Source organism: Euprymna scolopes, chromosome 3 (genome assembly GCF_053919585.1).
Source record: "Euprymna scolopes isolate OS-2025 chromosome 3, ASM5391958v1, whole genome shotgun sequence".
NCBI classification, from domain to species: Eukaryota; Metazoa; Mollusca; class Cephalopoda; order Sepiida; family Sepiolidae; genus Euprymna; species Euprymna scolopes.
The window spans coordinates 194,624,019-194,637,450 of record NC_136484.1 but is presented as its reverse complement, the minus strand read 5'-3'; the positions used below and the strand labels follow the sequence as shown (position 1 = coordinate 194,637,450).

General features: G+C 35.1%; 1 protein-coding gene across 1 annotated transcript in view; it reads right to left on the bottom strand.

Moving 5' to 3' along the window:
- LOC145260484 (peptidyl-prolyl cis-trans isomerase FKBP1A-like) overlaps window positions 1-9,276 on the bottom strand; it is a 33,269-nt gene extending 23,993 nt beyond the window's left edge. Inside the window, exon 1 of the mRNA XM_080118596.1 lies at window positions 9,024-9,276. Within this exon, the coding sequence (XP_079974722.1) occupies window positions 9,024-9,060 (37 nt within the window). The 5' untranslated portion in view covers window positions 9,061-9,276. The remainder of the gene's footprint in view (window positions 1-9,023) is intronic.
- Between the last annotated feature and the right edge of the window lie 4,156 nt (window positions 9,277-13,432).

Sequence of the window (13,432 nt, the reverse complement as noted above, 5' to 3'; positions counted from 1 at the left end):
TGCACCTCAAGGCTTCCTCGCCAGCGGTGATGCCTACAATCAACGCTTTGACGCGTTGATCGCCAACTTCCAGAGGACAAAGTCAAGTGTGTTGATGACACTTGCATGTGGGCGGACTCCATAGAATCTGCATTCCATCAAACATGTGAGTCGCTTGATTTTTGTGGCAGGAATGGGATCACCCTAAATCCAAAAAAATTCCAATTCGCCCAAGATGAGGTAGACTTCGCCGGATTAACGATTACGCCAACGAGTATCAAGCCATCCACCAAGTTCATAGACTCTATTCAAAGTTTCCCTGTGCCTCAAGACATCACGGGTGCTAGGGCATGGTTTGGACTGGTGAATCAGGGCGCCTATGCATTCTCGATGGCCAAGAGAATGCAACCATTCCGCCATCTTCTCCAGCCCAAGACACCCTTCAAGTGGTCTGATGAATTGGATGCCATTTTTCGAGAGTCTAAAGCGGTCATCATCAGAGAAATGCAGGATGGAGTCAGACTGTTCCAGCCATCCCACCCTACATGTCACAGATTGGTCCACCTCCGGCATAGGCTTCTGTTTACTGCAGAAGTACTGCAGCTGCGCCTCAAGGACCTCAATCTGCTGTCGGGGCGGATGGAAGTTGTGCCTGGTTGGAAGCAGGTTCATGCATGGCCCAGAGACTCGTTATGCCCCAGTTGAAGTTGAGGCCCTGGCTGTGGTGTACGCGCTGCATCAGACCAGATACTACATTCAGGGCTGTGCAGACCTAATCATCGTCACTGATCACAAGCCACTGGTCGGTATTCTCAACGAGCGCGCCTTGAATGACATTAGCAATCGCAGAGTGCTTAACCTCAAGGAGAAGACGCTGGCATACAGGTTCCGACTGATACATGTGTCAGGAAAGAAGAATGCTGGAGCAGACGCTGCCTCGCGCTACCCTGCACCCGCAGCACCAGGTGCAGAGCCTGATGATGACACCGTGGATATAGCCGAAGAGGGCGCTATGCTTGCCTCCATGTCAAATAGCACCAATGTTGTGACGTGGCATATGGTTAAACAGTCCACCGCATCAGATGAACACCTGCAGAAACTACAAATATTGATACAACAAGGGTTTCCGGCTGATTGCAGGCAATTAAGTCCTGAGCTCCGCCCTTACCACCGCCTCGCTGGATCGCTATGCTTGGTGGATGGCGTGGTACTCGCTGGTGGGAGAATTGTTATCCCGCAGGAGCTAAGACCCCACATACTAGAAGCCCTTCACGCAGCCCATCAAGGAGTTAATGCAATGAGCGCACGAGCTGCAGATTCTGTGTACTGGCCCAACATCACTGTGGATATTCAACGGGTAAGGGACGAATGATCCCACTGCCACCGGATAGCTAAGTCGAACCCAATGCAGCCTCCGTCGGACATCACTGTGCCGGAGTACCCCTTCCAGCACATTTGCTGCGACTATTTCTCGTTGTGGTGGATCGGTACTCCAACTGGCCTATGGTGTTCAGAAGCTTGCGCGAATTCTTTGCCATCTTTGGGGTACCCGAGGAACTGACTTCAGATGGTGGTCCCCAGTTCACCGCCGGAAAGACAAAGGAGTTCCTGAAGTCGTGGGGCGTACACCACCGGCTCACCTCAGTTGCCAACCCCCGTGCTAACTGCCGTGCAGAAATCGTCGTGAAAACCATTAAACGGATGTTAATGGACAATACTTCGTCTGGTGGATTCATACACGTTGACAGCTTTCAGAAGGCCATGCTAATTTACAGGAATTCTATTGATCCTGAAACTAAAGCATCTCCGCCAATGATCATTTTCGGCCGTTCCATCAGAGACCCTATCCCTATCCAGATGGGGCGTTATTGCCCCCACGCCACCTGGACTGAAACTTTTGGACACAGAGAGCGGGCTCTGGCTAAGCGTCACTCTAGGGAGCACGAAAAGTGGGAACAACGCACGAAAATCTTACCCCCACTGCGCATAGGTGACCATGTCTACGTTCAGAACCTCACCGGAAACCACCCTCTCCGCTGGGAACGCACAGGTATGGTGGTTGAAGTCAATCAGCATCATCAGTATATCGTTAAAATCGATGGATCTAGCAGACTCACCCTCAGAAACCGCCAGCATCTGAGAAAATTCACACCGTTCCAAACTATCAACAGAGGAAAGATCATTGAGTCGCTTATCCCAACAACAATTGAAGAAAATCATACCGATGATGTTACTGAGCCTATAACTTCAGATGCACCCCCACAGGAAAATCTAGGAGAATCCCCGCCTCAGGAGCCGACTGGCTCATTGCAAGGACCTGGACTTCCTGAACCGCACATGATTAAATCGACAACACCGGAACGGGTGCATACACCCCCTCAAGAAGAAGGACAAGGAGCATCGCCAACCGTGAAGCTGCCACGTGCGCTTGCGCGCATGAAGCCCCACAATGAGCCTGGCGTCTCCGAGCTAGCGCAGGCTGCGCAATCGGTGCTGCAAAGATTAGTGGATACTTCCACTAGCCGTGTGTACATAGTGTAAATCGTCGACGGATAACGATGATAATAGTGATCATTTTCACGGACAAACACAGGACAAGTTTCTTACACTGCCGTCAGAAACTCGCCATGGGAGAAGGAGATAGATAGGTTCCAGATGCCATATCATGCCCTATGTTCATGCATGTGAGTTCATAGTCTTCATCTCCATTGTTTCAGACACTGACGAGAACGACATTCTTCGAGTGTAACGGATGCAGCCTATAAGCCTGGTTCCAGCGAGCCTAATCTCAAGACAAGTCACCATCTATCTTCACAGTAACCAGCTGCATCATAGGAGGAAGGTGAACGACATATCTATGGGTAAGCGTTCGCGTTATAATTATTAATGGAGTAAGGTTTTTTTTGCTATGGATAAAAAATATAAAACTTACCTTTTGTAAAACAAATACATTTTTATTAACGAACTATACAGACTAGAGTTAATAAAATTAATTTTAACGTATTCTGTTGACACATGTATTTAAAAATAATGTTCTTTACAAGCCTCCGTTCATTTTTGGGAAAAAAAAAAAAAAAAAGCGCCAAACACCCTCTATCAATTTAAATAAAATTAAAACGAGTTTTTTTAAGGTCGCTTTTGGATTTAGAATTTTTATTATCTCAATAGTCTTATATTCTTTTATACGAATATATTTTTTATTGTTGGAAACCTGTTATTAAAAAAATCCATTTAAACTTGATATCACGTAATATTTGAATTTAATATTTAAAGCTTTTTAAAAATTATTGGGTTTGTTTTACTGTACACAGATTTGAAAAAGTTGTCAAAAACAAATATATAACAAATAAGTGTTACCAAAGGCAAGATAAGTTACTTTTCTACCCAACTGGATATGTTCTTAGTGTTTATATTTAATGTAACATGTTTATTCAGCTCGAAAAACAGTGATTACCGATGTATTGGAAAATTCAAAATGGCGCCCGACTCTCTCTTTAACATGTTAAGTTTGGGAAAAGGTTATAAATAATAAACTAGACAAAATACTATTAAAAAACACCGAATATATGTCAACTTATGTCATGGTAACATATATTGAGCGAATTTCTAACAAGATTTGTCTAGTTTATTATTTATAATACCTTTTCCCAAACTTACCGTGTTAAAGAAGAGTCGGGCGCCATTTTGAATTTTCCAATACATCGGTAAACACTTTATGCTTTTCGAGCTGAATAAACATGGGGCCTCTTGCACTTTAGGCAAATGGAAATTAGGAAGATAGAAAAAGAACAGCAGTCGTCTAACACCGGTTGAAAGAATGTCATTGATTGGATAGAGAAATTATGATGTCATTTTATAAATAAACAATTTTTTTAAACAATCTTTTACGCGTAATTTTAATTAGAAAAATAGTTCACTATAAGTCGGCGATCGATTACTTAAATGACTAACTTTTAAAAATGCTTAAACAATTTTTTACGCGTAATTTTAATTATTTTATACTATTATTAAATACTTATTTACAATACTTTCAATTCTTAAATTCTATCTGAACTTTAAAAAATTCTTTTAACTGGAGAGCTAATTAACGTTTTTAATTTAAAATAAAAGTAAAATAGTTCAGTATAAGTCAGCGATCGAAACTTAAAAATGCTTCTACATTAATTATTTTTATATTATTAAATACTCATTAAATTCTTTTACAATAATTTCAATTCTATCTTAACTTTAAAAAATTCTAAAAATACTATTAAATATTTAGTTATTACATTCTTTTTCAACAATTTCAACTTAAATTTTATCAATATTTCATAGTAATGACGTCATAATTTCTCTACCCAATCAAATTGCATTCTTTCAACCGGTGTCAAATCATTGCTGTTCCTTTTGTATCTTCCTAATTTCCATTTGCCTTAAGTGCAAGAGGGTCAACATTTATTTTGTTATATATTTGTTTTTTGACAGTTTTTTCGAATCTATGTATACAGTAATACAGTACACTTTTTTTTTTAAACATAATATTGAATTTATGTCAATTTTTATTTACAACTTTGAGGTAAGTGAAATAAATAACAGAATTATATATATATATATATATATATATATATATATATATATATATATAATTCTAGTCTAGCGGCACTGATGAGTTGTGATGATACGAAACAGGACTATGTCGATGATGACTACAAATATATATAACTATTTTTTTAATTATTTGATCTTTTCAACTTTAAAAAATGTTGAAACTTATCAACCCACATTTATTTTGCTTAGTTTTCGGACCATGAAATATGGGGGGGGGGGGGTAGAACAAAAAAAATATTTCCGCTAATATATTTAACGAAACCTACTTTTAATATGTAAGTTTATTTAATAATGATTGAATATCGAAAATTTCAGGAAAATATGGGTGTGTGAACTAACGGCTTAAAAAACGTAACTACATAGGAACGTTGTTTTAAAGCGTCGATAATGTAAACACGATTTTTGTCTCGCATTTTCATTATTTTTGTATGCTGTAAAATTTTTTTTAAATATTAGTTTTTGAAGTTTTTTCTATTAAATGGTAAAAAAGTTAAGATAATATTAATTACAATTACATCGTGTTACATAGGGGGGGGGGTAAACCACTGGCGCGCGTTGGAGGTACCTAGAGAACTTCATTCCATAACGGATACGTACAATTTAAACTTTTTTCAATATTTTCACGATTTAATGTCTTGATTAAACTGTACAAGTACCCAAAATTTGTTGTAATGATACTTTTTGGTGCTAGTGCACTTATTGATCCGCGCTATTTTTAAATAGTATTTTCAAGTTTAATCGAAGTTTTGATATCTTTTTATTAAATTGTAAGATTAAAGTACAAAATAGGTACAAAACACCCTCTCCTCCCCATGTTAAGACTGGCTTTCTAAATAACGTTATTTCAGCACGGATCATTAAGTGCACTAGTACCTACCTTTTTTTTTTCTTTTTTTTTTTTTTTACTAAAAAAGCAGTTTTACTCAATGAATGTTCATAATTTTGGATATATTACTATTTTCGACATGACAATTAAGTACATATTGTTTTTGCTTAAAACGATAAATTTAATAAACCGGTTTGTCGACTATATCTTAAGCACCGAAAAGTATTTCTATAAAAATGAAAAAATCTTACAATTTTTGGTACTCGTGGGACGTTGACGTTGAGTTCCATGGCGGCAAGCATATTTTTGCTCCCCTACGTGCGGATGTTGGCTTATTAAACTACACCATGACAATTTCTCACGGCGCTAATGCATTTAATGATCGGCGCTATTTTTTTAATCGTATTTCCAAGTTTAATTAAAGTTTTTTTTATTCAATTGTAAAGTTAAAGTGCAGAATAGGTACAAAACACCCTCCCCATGTTAAGAATGGCTTTTTAAATGACACTTGTAATTTCTATCCTGATAGGTTTTGAAATTTCTTCACTGGATTATTATTGATTGGATTCTAACCAGATTATGAAAAAAAAATTGAAAAAAAAAAAATCATTTCGACATTTGAAAGGGGGTGCTCACTTTTTAGTTACAACGTTCTAGTAAATCAGTCATAGTCACCCATTTTTTTTTTTTTTTTTTTCTTTCTAAATACGGACTTTACGTCTTAGGACGATATGAAATGGTCCCGTGTTAACGAAGCTGTATATTATGAGGAGACGTACGGTATGAAAATTGACAACGGGATGGAAAATTATGAAACATTTCTCCAGCATGTTAGTGAAATTAATACTTAATTAAAAAACATGCTGCATTAAATAAAAACACTAAAAACATATCCAGTTAGAAAAGTAACTTATCTTGCCTTTGATAACATTAATTTGTTATATATTTGTTTGTTGACAACTTTCGAATCTGTGTACAGTAATACAAACCAAAAAACCTAAAGTTAAAAAAAAAAAAACTAAAAAAAAAAAAAAAAAGACTAGAAACTTTAGTTTCATAAAAAACAAAAAGTCATGTTCATTCCATCTTTTTTTCTTTGAGAAACTAAAATATTTCTGACTTACAAATGCGGTAGGTTCATAATTTTTGCTTTCTATGGTTTGGATTGGTTACAAAATGGGTGACTGATTTACCAGAACGTTGTAACTAAAAAGTGAGCACCTCTTTCATATGTCGAAATAATGATTTTGAAAAAAAAATTTTTTTTTTTTTTCATAATCTGGTTAATTAGTGTCCAATCAATAATAATCCAGTGAAAAAATTTCAAAAAACCTATCAGTATAGAAATTACGCGGGGGGTGATGGATGGTTGTACAACTCCGCCATAAAGTTATTTAGAAAGCCATTCTTAACATGGGGACAGAAGGGTGTTTGTAACTACTATGTACTTTCACCTAACAAATAAGATATGGAAAACTAACTTGAAAATACCATTTTAAAGATAACGTGGTTCAATAAGTGCATAAGCACTTTTTTGTATTATTACAATAACGAACAAATTGAAATTTTCCGGGCATGCGTTGTAGGGGAGCGGCTATTAAATGTTTGCCGCCATGAAACTCAATGCCCCAGGAGTACCCAATTTTTATACACACTTCGCCATACTAAATTGGAAGGGATCGTCTTAGCACATACTCAAGTGTTAAAAATTATCTGGTTTGCAGGTACCTTCAACGCGCACTAGATTTTAACCCACCCACCTTTAATCTGAAGCTTTTTTTTCTTTTTTTTTTTTTTTTAATTAAATTATTTAATATTATCATCCTAAATTTTGTACCACTTTAAAAAAGAAGCTTGAAATTAACTGGGAATATTTTCATTTTATACATATTTTGTATAAAAACATTCTTGGACGTTTCCTATCCCGTTTTTTTTTTTTTTTTTTTTTTTTGTACTCATGCAGAGAGTGATCCGTGCTGAAATAACGTTATTTAAAAAGCCATTCTTAACATGGGGAGGTGAGGGTATTTTGTACCTATTCTGTACTTTAATCTTACAACTGAATAAAAAAAAAAAACTTTAAACGTGGAAATATGATTAAAAAAATAGCGCGGATCACTCTGCATAAGCACCTTTTTTTTTATTGATTTTTATAGAAATAAAGTTTGTATTCTTTTTGTTTAAATTTGAACCTTCACTGATAATTTTTTTTTTTTTTTTTACCGATGCTAATTTTAGGACATCGCTAATCGTTTTGCTTGTAAATTGTTGCAAGGTTTGTCTCACGAGTCGACTTAAAATTCAGGAATAGTTTTTCGAAAGATCTAGTATAGATATCGGAAACAATTTTTTTTCTACACAATTTACAAAATAAAATGCAATCTAAATAAATCAGTGAAATCTAGAACTTAACCTATTTAAAAAAAAAGAAATGCATATACAGAGAAGGTATTGTGCTATTTTTGGATAGCATTTTCAAGTTAAACTCAAGTTTCACGGTGTATTTTCTTATATTAAATTGTTAGGTGAAAGTACAGAATAGTTACAAAACACCTTCCCAATAGGTTTCTAAATAACATTTCAGCACAATACCTAAGTAAGTGCATATATATAAAGAAAAACGGTGCTAAAGTAGAGTGATCCGCGCTATTATTTAAATCGTATTTCCACGTTTAATTAAAGTTTTATTTTTTATTCAATTGTAAGGTTAACGTACAGAATATGTACAAAACACCCTCTTCATGTTAAGAATGGCTTTTTAAATAATAACTTTATTTCAGCACGGATCACTCTGCATGAGTACCAGAAAAAATACTAGATCAATTTACGTCATTTTTGGAATATGATTTTTTTTCGTTCCGTGACGGGATGTACATATTTTTAAAAAGTTGAATTTTGGACTTGTTTTTGTTAGTTTTTATCTCGTTTAAGTAACCAGAATTTTTTTTGTAGGGTCGCTTTTTGGCTTTTCCAACTCATTACCGGATTTTACCGAGCCAATATGGGCAGCCATGGGGAGTGGTGTATACAACTACTTAAAAAAAAAAAAAAAAAAAATTAAAAAATAGGATTTGTGTAAATGTTTTTTTTTAATGCTTGAAAAAGCTTTAATCATATATAATTTATATATAATGTTATGAACACGTGAATCAGTTAAAAAGTTTAAATTTCGAACAAAAACTGTTGCAAAATAGTTGAGATTTTATTTACGGAGAAAAATGTTAGTTTTATGTTTAAAATAAAAATAAAAAAACGAAGTAGTTAATCTAAGATTTAATGCATTAAATACAAGGCAAAAGAAGCAACTTAAAACTACAGAAAAAATGTATATACAATTCGCCATTTTGATATAAACGACGAGGGAGGGGGCTTTTTTTTTTTTTTTTTTTTAGGTTATTTCAATTTCGCAAACTTTAATTTATTTATTTTTTAAATTATTTTTAATTTACGTTTTTAACACAAAAAGTAAAATACTTTTTAGCTCTATTTCTTTGTTTAAGGAAACGAAACAACGAGGGAGTTTTATTTGCTTTTCACCATCCGACATGCATGCTCGATCTAGACTTTATCAAGAAAAAATAAAGTCGAAAATAAAAATACGGATTATTTGCGCAAAATTATATTTACTCACCATTGCCTTCCTCTATTACTTCAACTTGCACGCCCATATTGCTTGGATTTGTTTTTTTATAGATTTAGAGTGCGCGAAGACTAACGGCTAAATTCCGAGGAGAAAAATAAGAAAATATCTAAAGAGGAATAACAGACTCTCCTTCGGTTGAGTAAGTTTTCCAAAAAAAAAAAAAAAAAGATAGGGGGGGGAGGGGCAAAATGGCTTCCTTTTTATATCTTTCTTTCTTTCCTTCCTTCCCCTCCTTCAACAAGACTTAAAATAGGGATAGGAGTTGGGGCGGGGGGTATGAATATAACCGTCATGCGCATGTGTGCCAGGTCACATGACCGGCTGACAGGCCAATCAGACGGCCGTGTCCAAAGAGCTGTTTCCTTTGAGCCTCTTTCCATGGCGCCAACACGACAAGCCCGGACAAAAAACAAACAAAAAAGAAGACAAGGTCATCTTTCACTTGATTTTCTTGACCTGTGCACCTTGTCCTTTCAAGCCTGGATTGATACGCTACAAAATAGCTGTTCATAGATACACAATAATTCACATCTTCAGGAATTGGAGATCTTTTAAGTAAATGTGGTATTATATAAATGGGTCGTTATTGTGTCCAAAGTATGAAAAAAAAGTGTAAAACAACATTTTTAATGGCCTTGTGCCTAATTTGTAAACAATTGTTTGCAAATAAATAAGACACATCTTCAAGGAATTTTATTCGGTTTTAGAGTTATATATATACTAGCAAAAGTACCTGTCTTTGACTGGGTTCAAAAACAACCTACAGAAAATGGACTCTGATTTATGAAAGTAAGGTAGGTTATGAAAAGGAAGGGTTGTAAAGAGATAGCTTCGAATTTGGGTGTATCAAAACCAAAGCAAAATATGATGAAAGTAAAAATAAAATAGATAAACCCCATAATTTATTATACCATACCTGTTCACACTGAAACACTTATCACAATATTCTGTGGATCTATATTAAAAAACCTTGTTAAACTTTGTGAGATATTTCCATTCTATGGAGGTCAGGCGCGAACGAACACCCCATAATATTATTATACCATATTTCTTCAAACTGAAACATAATTATCAAAGTATACTTACGCAGATAGATATGAAAAGTCTTTATTAAAGTTTGTGCCTATTTCCATTCTATGGAGACCAGGCACGAACGCAGACCCCACAATTTTATTATACCATCCCTATTTAAGTTAAAACATACTTATCAAAGTATTATTATGTACATCTCTATCAAAAACACTTGTAAACGTTTTTTTTTAATTTTTTATTTCCATACTTTGTGGACCAGGCGCGTACGCAGCCCCCACAATTTTAATGAATCATCATTATACCCGATCAAGCATACCCATTCCTGTGTCTCGATACATCTTCTATCATTATATGTGATCAGTTTTCTATAATAGTCAACCATATAGGAGCCTATTCGTGACCAGACACATACACGCACACACATTCAGCTTTATATTATATATATATATATATATATATATATATATATATATATATATATATATATTAGTCCTCGCGCGAAAGAGCAGAACACAAAATGTTTTAAATAATAGAATAACAATAACAAAGACTTTTACTGGCGAGGACTACTATTGACCATAACCAGTTATACAGTCCTTTTGAAATTTTCATCTCTATTTTTCTCGTTATCTACTGAATATTTGTTAATGAAACCTATATGAAATATGTTCCTTATTAAATTGTAAAGATTTTCTTTTCTGAAAGAAGTTTTAAAAAATTTAATCTAAAAAAAGTTATTTAAAGTTTTTGTTAAAAAAATTCAGATTTTCTCATTATTCAGACATGTATGACAAAGAGGGAGTTGCAAAAAAGAGTTGTGGTGTGAGGAGAAATACAAACTTAAATAGAGAGTTTTATAAATACATGCAAAACCACATTCATTTTTAAAAAATCCAAAATTAATAAATTAAATAAAATATAATCTTAAAAAGATACGATACTAGTTAGAAAAGCATTTCATTCAAGGCATGAAAATTGTTAAACAAAATGTTTTTACTATGGGCTTTAAAAATAAAGGTACAAGATTCAATTTGAAATTTATTTATCTTCAAAGTACACTTTTATACATTTTACAAAGTAAGGTATTAAATTTTTATACCTTACTTTGTAAAATTTATAAAAGTGCACTTTGAAGATAAATAAATTTCAAATTGAATCTTGTACCTTTATTTTTAAAGCCTACAGTAAAAACATTTTGTTTAACAATTTTCATGCCTTAGATGAAATGCTTTTCTTACTTTATATATATATATATATATATATATTAGAAAGTTGTCCGGTCGTAAAATATGATATTTATGCAGATTTCATATTTATTATTATAGAGCCAATAGTCTATTGATTATTTTATGGTATCCAATATATAGTTGTGATTTAATACACACACACACACACACACACACACACACATATATATATGAGGAGTTGTAGACGACGAAACATGTGTCAGTGGATAATTATACTTTAAAATACTATAATAATTAAATACCCACAGACACTAGCAGATATCTTAACTGTAATCTCTGAACATATATACCATCCACTGGACAACACGGGTGGGTAGAGCGGTAGCCCTCGATATATCTAAAGCTTTTAACAGGGTATGGCATGATGGTCTTCTAAGAAAAATTAGATCATATGGTTTCACTGGAAGAAAACATAATGTAATCAAATCCTTCTTAAGTAAGAGAAAAATCCAGGTTGTCCTCGACGTTCGTACATCTAAACAATATGATATAAATGCAGGAGTACCTCAAGGGTCTATCCTTGAACCTTTATTATTCCTGATATTCATAAATGACCTCCCTGATAAAATTGTTTCTGAGATGGGTATATTTGCTTATGACACCACCCTCTATAACAGGTACGAGAGGTAAACAAATCAACACATATCTAAGGAAATGGCAGAAACACGAGAGGAAGACCTCCAATCTGTAGTGGAATGGGGACAAAAATGGATGGTCACATTCAATGCTGCCAAGACTAAGCTTGTTTCCTTCAATAATTACAAGAAATTTTCTCTACCACTAATAGCAATGGCCCTGAAAGTACTTCCTTTAAACTCCTTAGCCTAACGTTTAAAAGGGACATGAACTGGAATAGATACATTGAGAGCATTGGCAAGGCTGCTGCGATGAAGATGGGCTCTCTCTACCATACTAGAAAACTACTTATGCCTGAAAGTATCCTGTATCTCTATGAGGCCACCATTCGCCCATGTATGGAGTACTGTTTTCACATTTGGGCTGTTGCATCTGCTACTTGTCTCTCACTCATTGACAGGGTTCAAAAGAGAATCACAAACCTGACAGGTCCTGAATTGTCATCTAAGCTTCAGCCTCTATCCTATCGACGAAATGTTGCATCCCTCTGCCTGTTCTACAAGTACTTTAATGGTGAATTCTCTGACGATCTACAAGCATTTGTACCTCCTCGACATAAATACCTCCGACAAACCCAAAAAACAGCTAAATCCCACCTTCACAGTAGAGATCCCTAGATGTAAGAAAGCCTTTTACTCCAGTAGTTTCTTCCCCAGAACTGCTAGACTCTGGAACTCCCTTCCAGGATCCTGCTTCCCCAACTGTACTGACGTGCAGAAGTTCAAGTATAATGTGAACAAACATCTTGCTACTCATCTCCCTTCATAATATCCCTGCAACTTATGTCCCCGACAGTAGCCCCCCCCCCCCACTGTGCCTTGTTTGGGGTGAAAATTGAATTAAAAAAAATAATAATATTTGTCCAATGGCTCTGGACCAGAGATCAGTTGATACCTTTAATTTGTCAGCTCCAGAATTTGCAAATAACTATATTGCCATTCCTACAGTGGATGAACAGCTTCTGCGAGAATACTTTGAATGACTGACTGGCATAGCTTCCATACATATATATCAGATCTACCTCTGCATTCCATGTTTAAAAAGGATGTGTCCTTAATAGTATCAGACCTGACGGAATGGTTAATTGTAGGTATAGATCACTTCATACCCTCCTAAAGATTCCAGTAAAAATCTAACAGCCAGCCATGGTTCTCTCGAGAATGTGCTGCTGCCATTGCGCACAGAAATCACTATTTCCATTGCTTCCAACCTAACAGATATACTGAGATCAAAGCCACCTTCAGGACTGACTGTAAAAGAGTAATAAAGAATGCAAGTGTGTTGTATACTCAGGCTGTCAAGTCCAAAGTAGCTGAACAGTGGCTTAGTTCCCACAAATTTTGGCAAATGACAAACAAAATCCTGAAGAGAAGTGTGTGTTCTATCCCAACCAGCATCAATGGACCTGAGGTAATCTTGTCAGCATCGGACAAGACCAAACTCTTTGCCAAAAACTTTGCAGTTAATTCTACCCTATGCGAT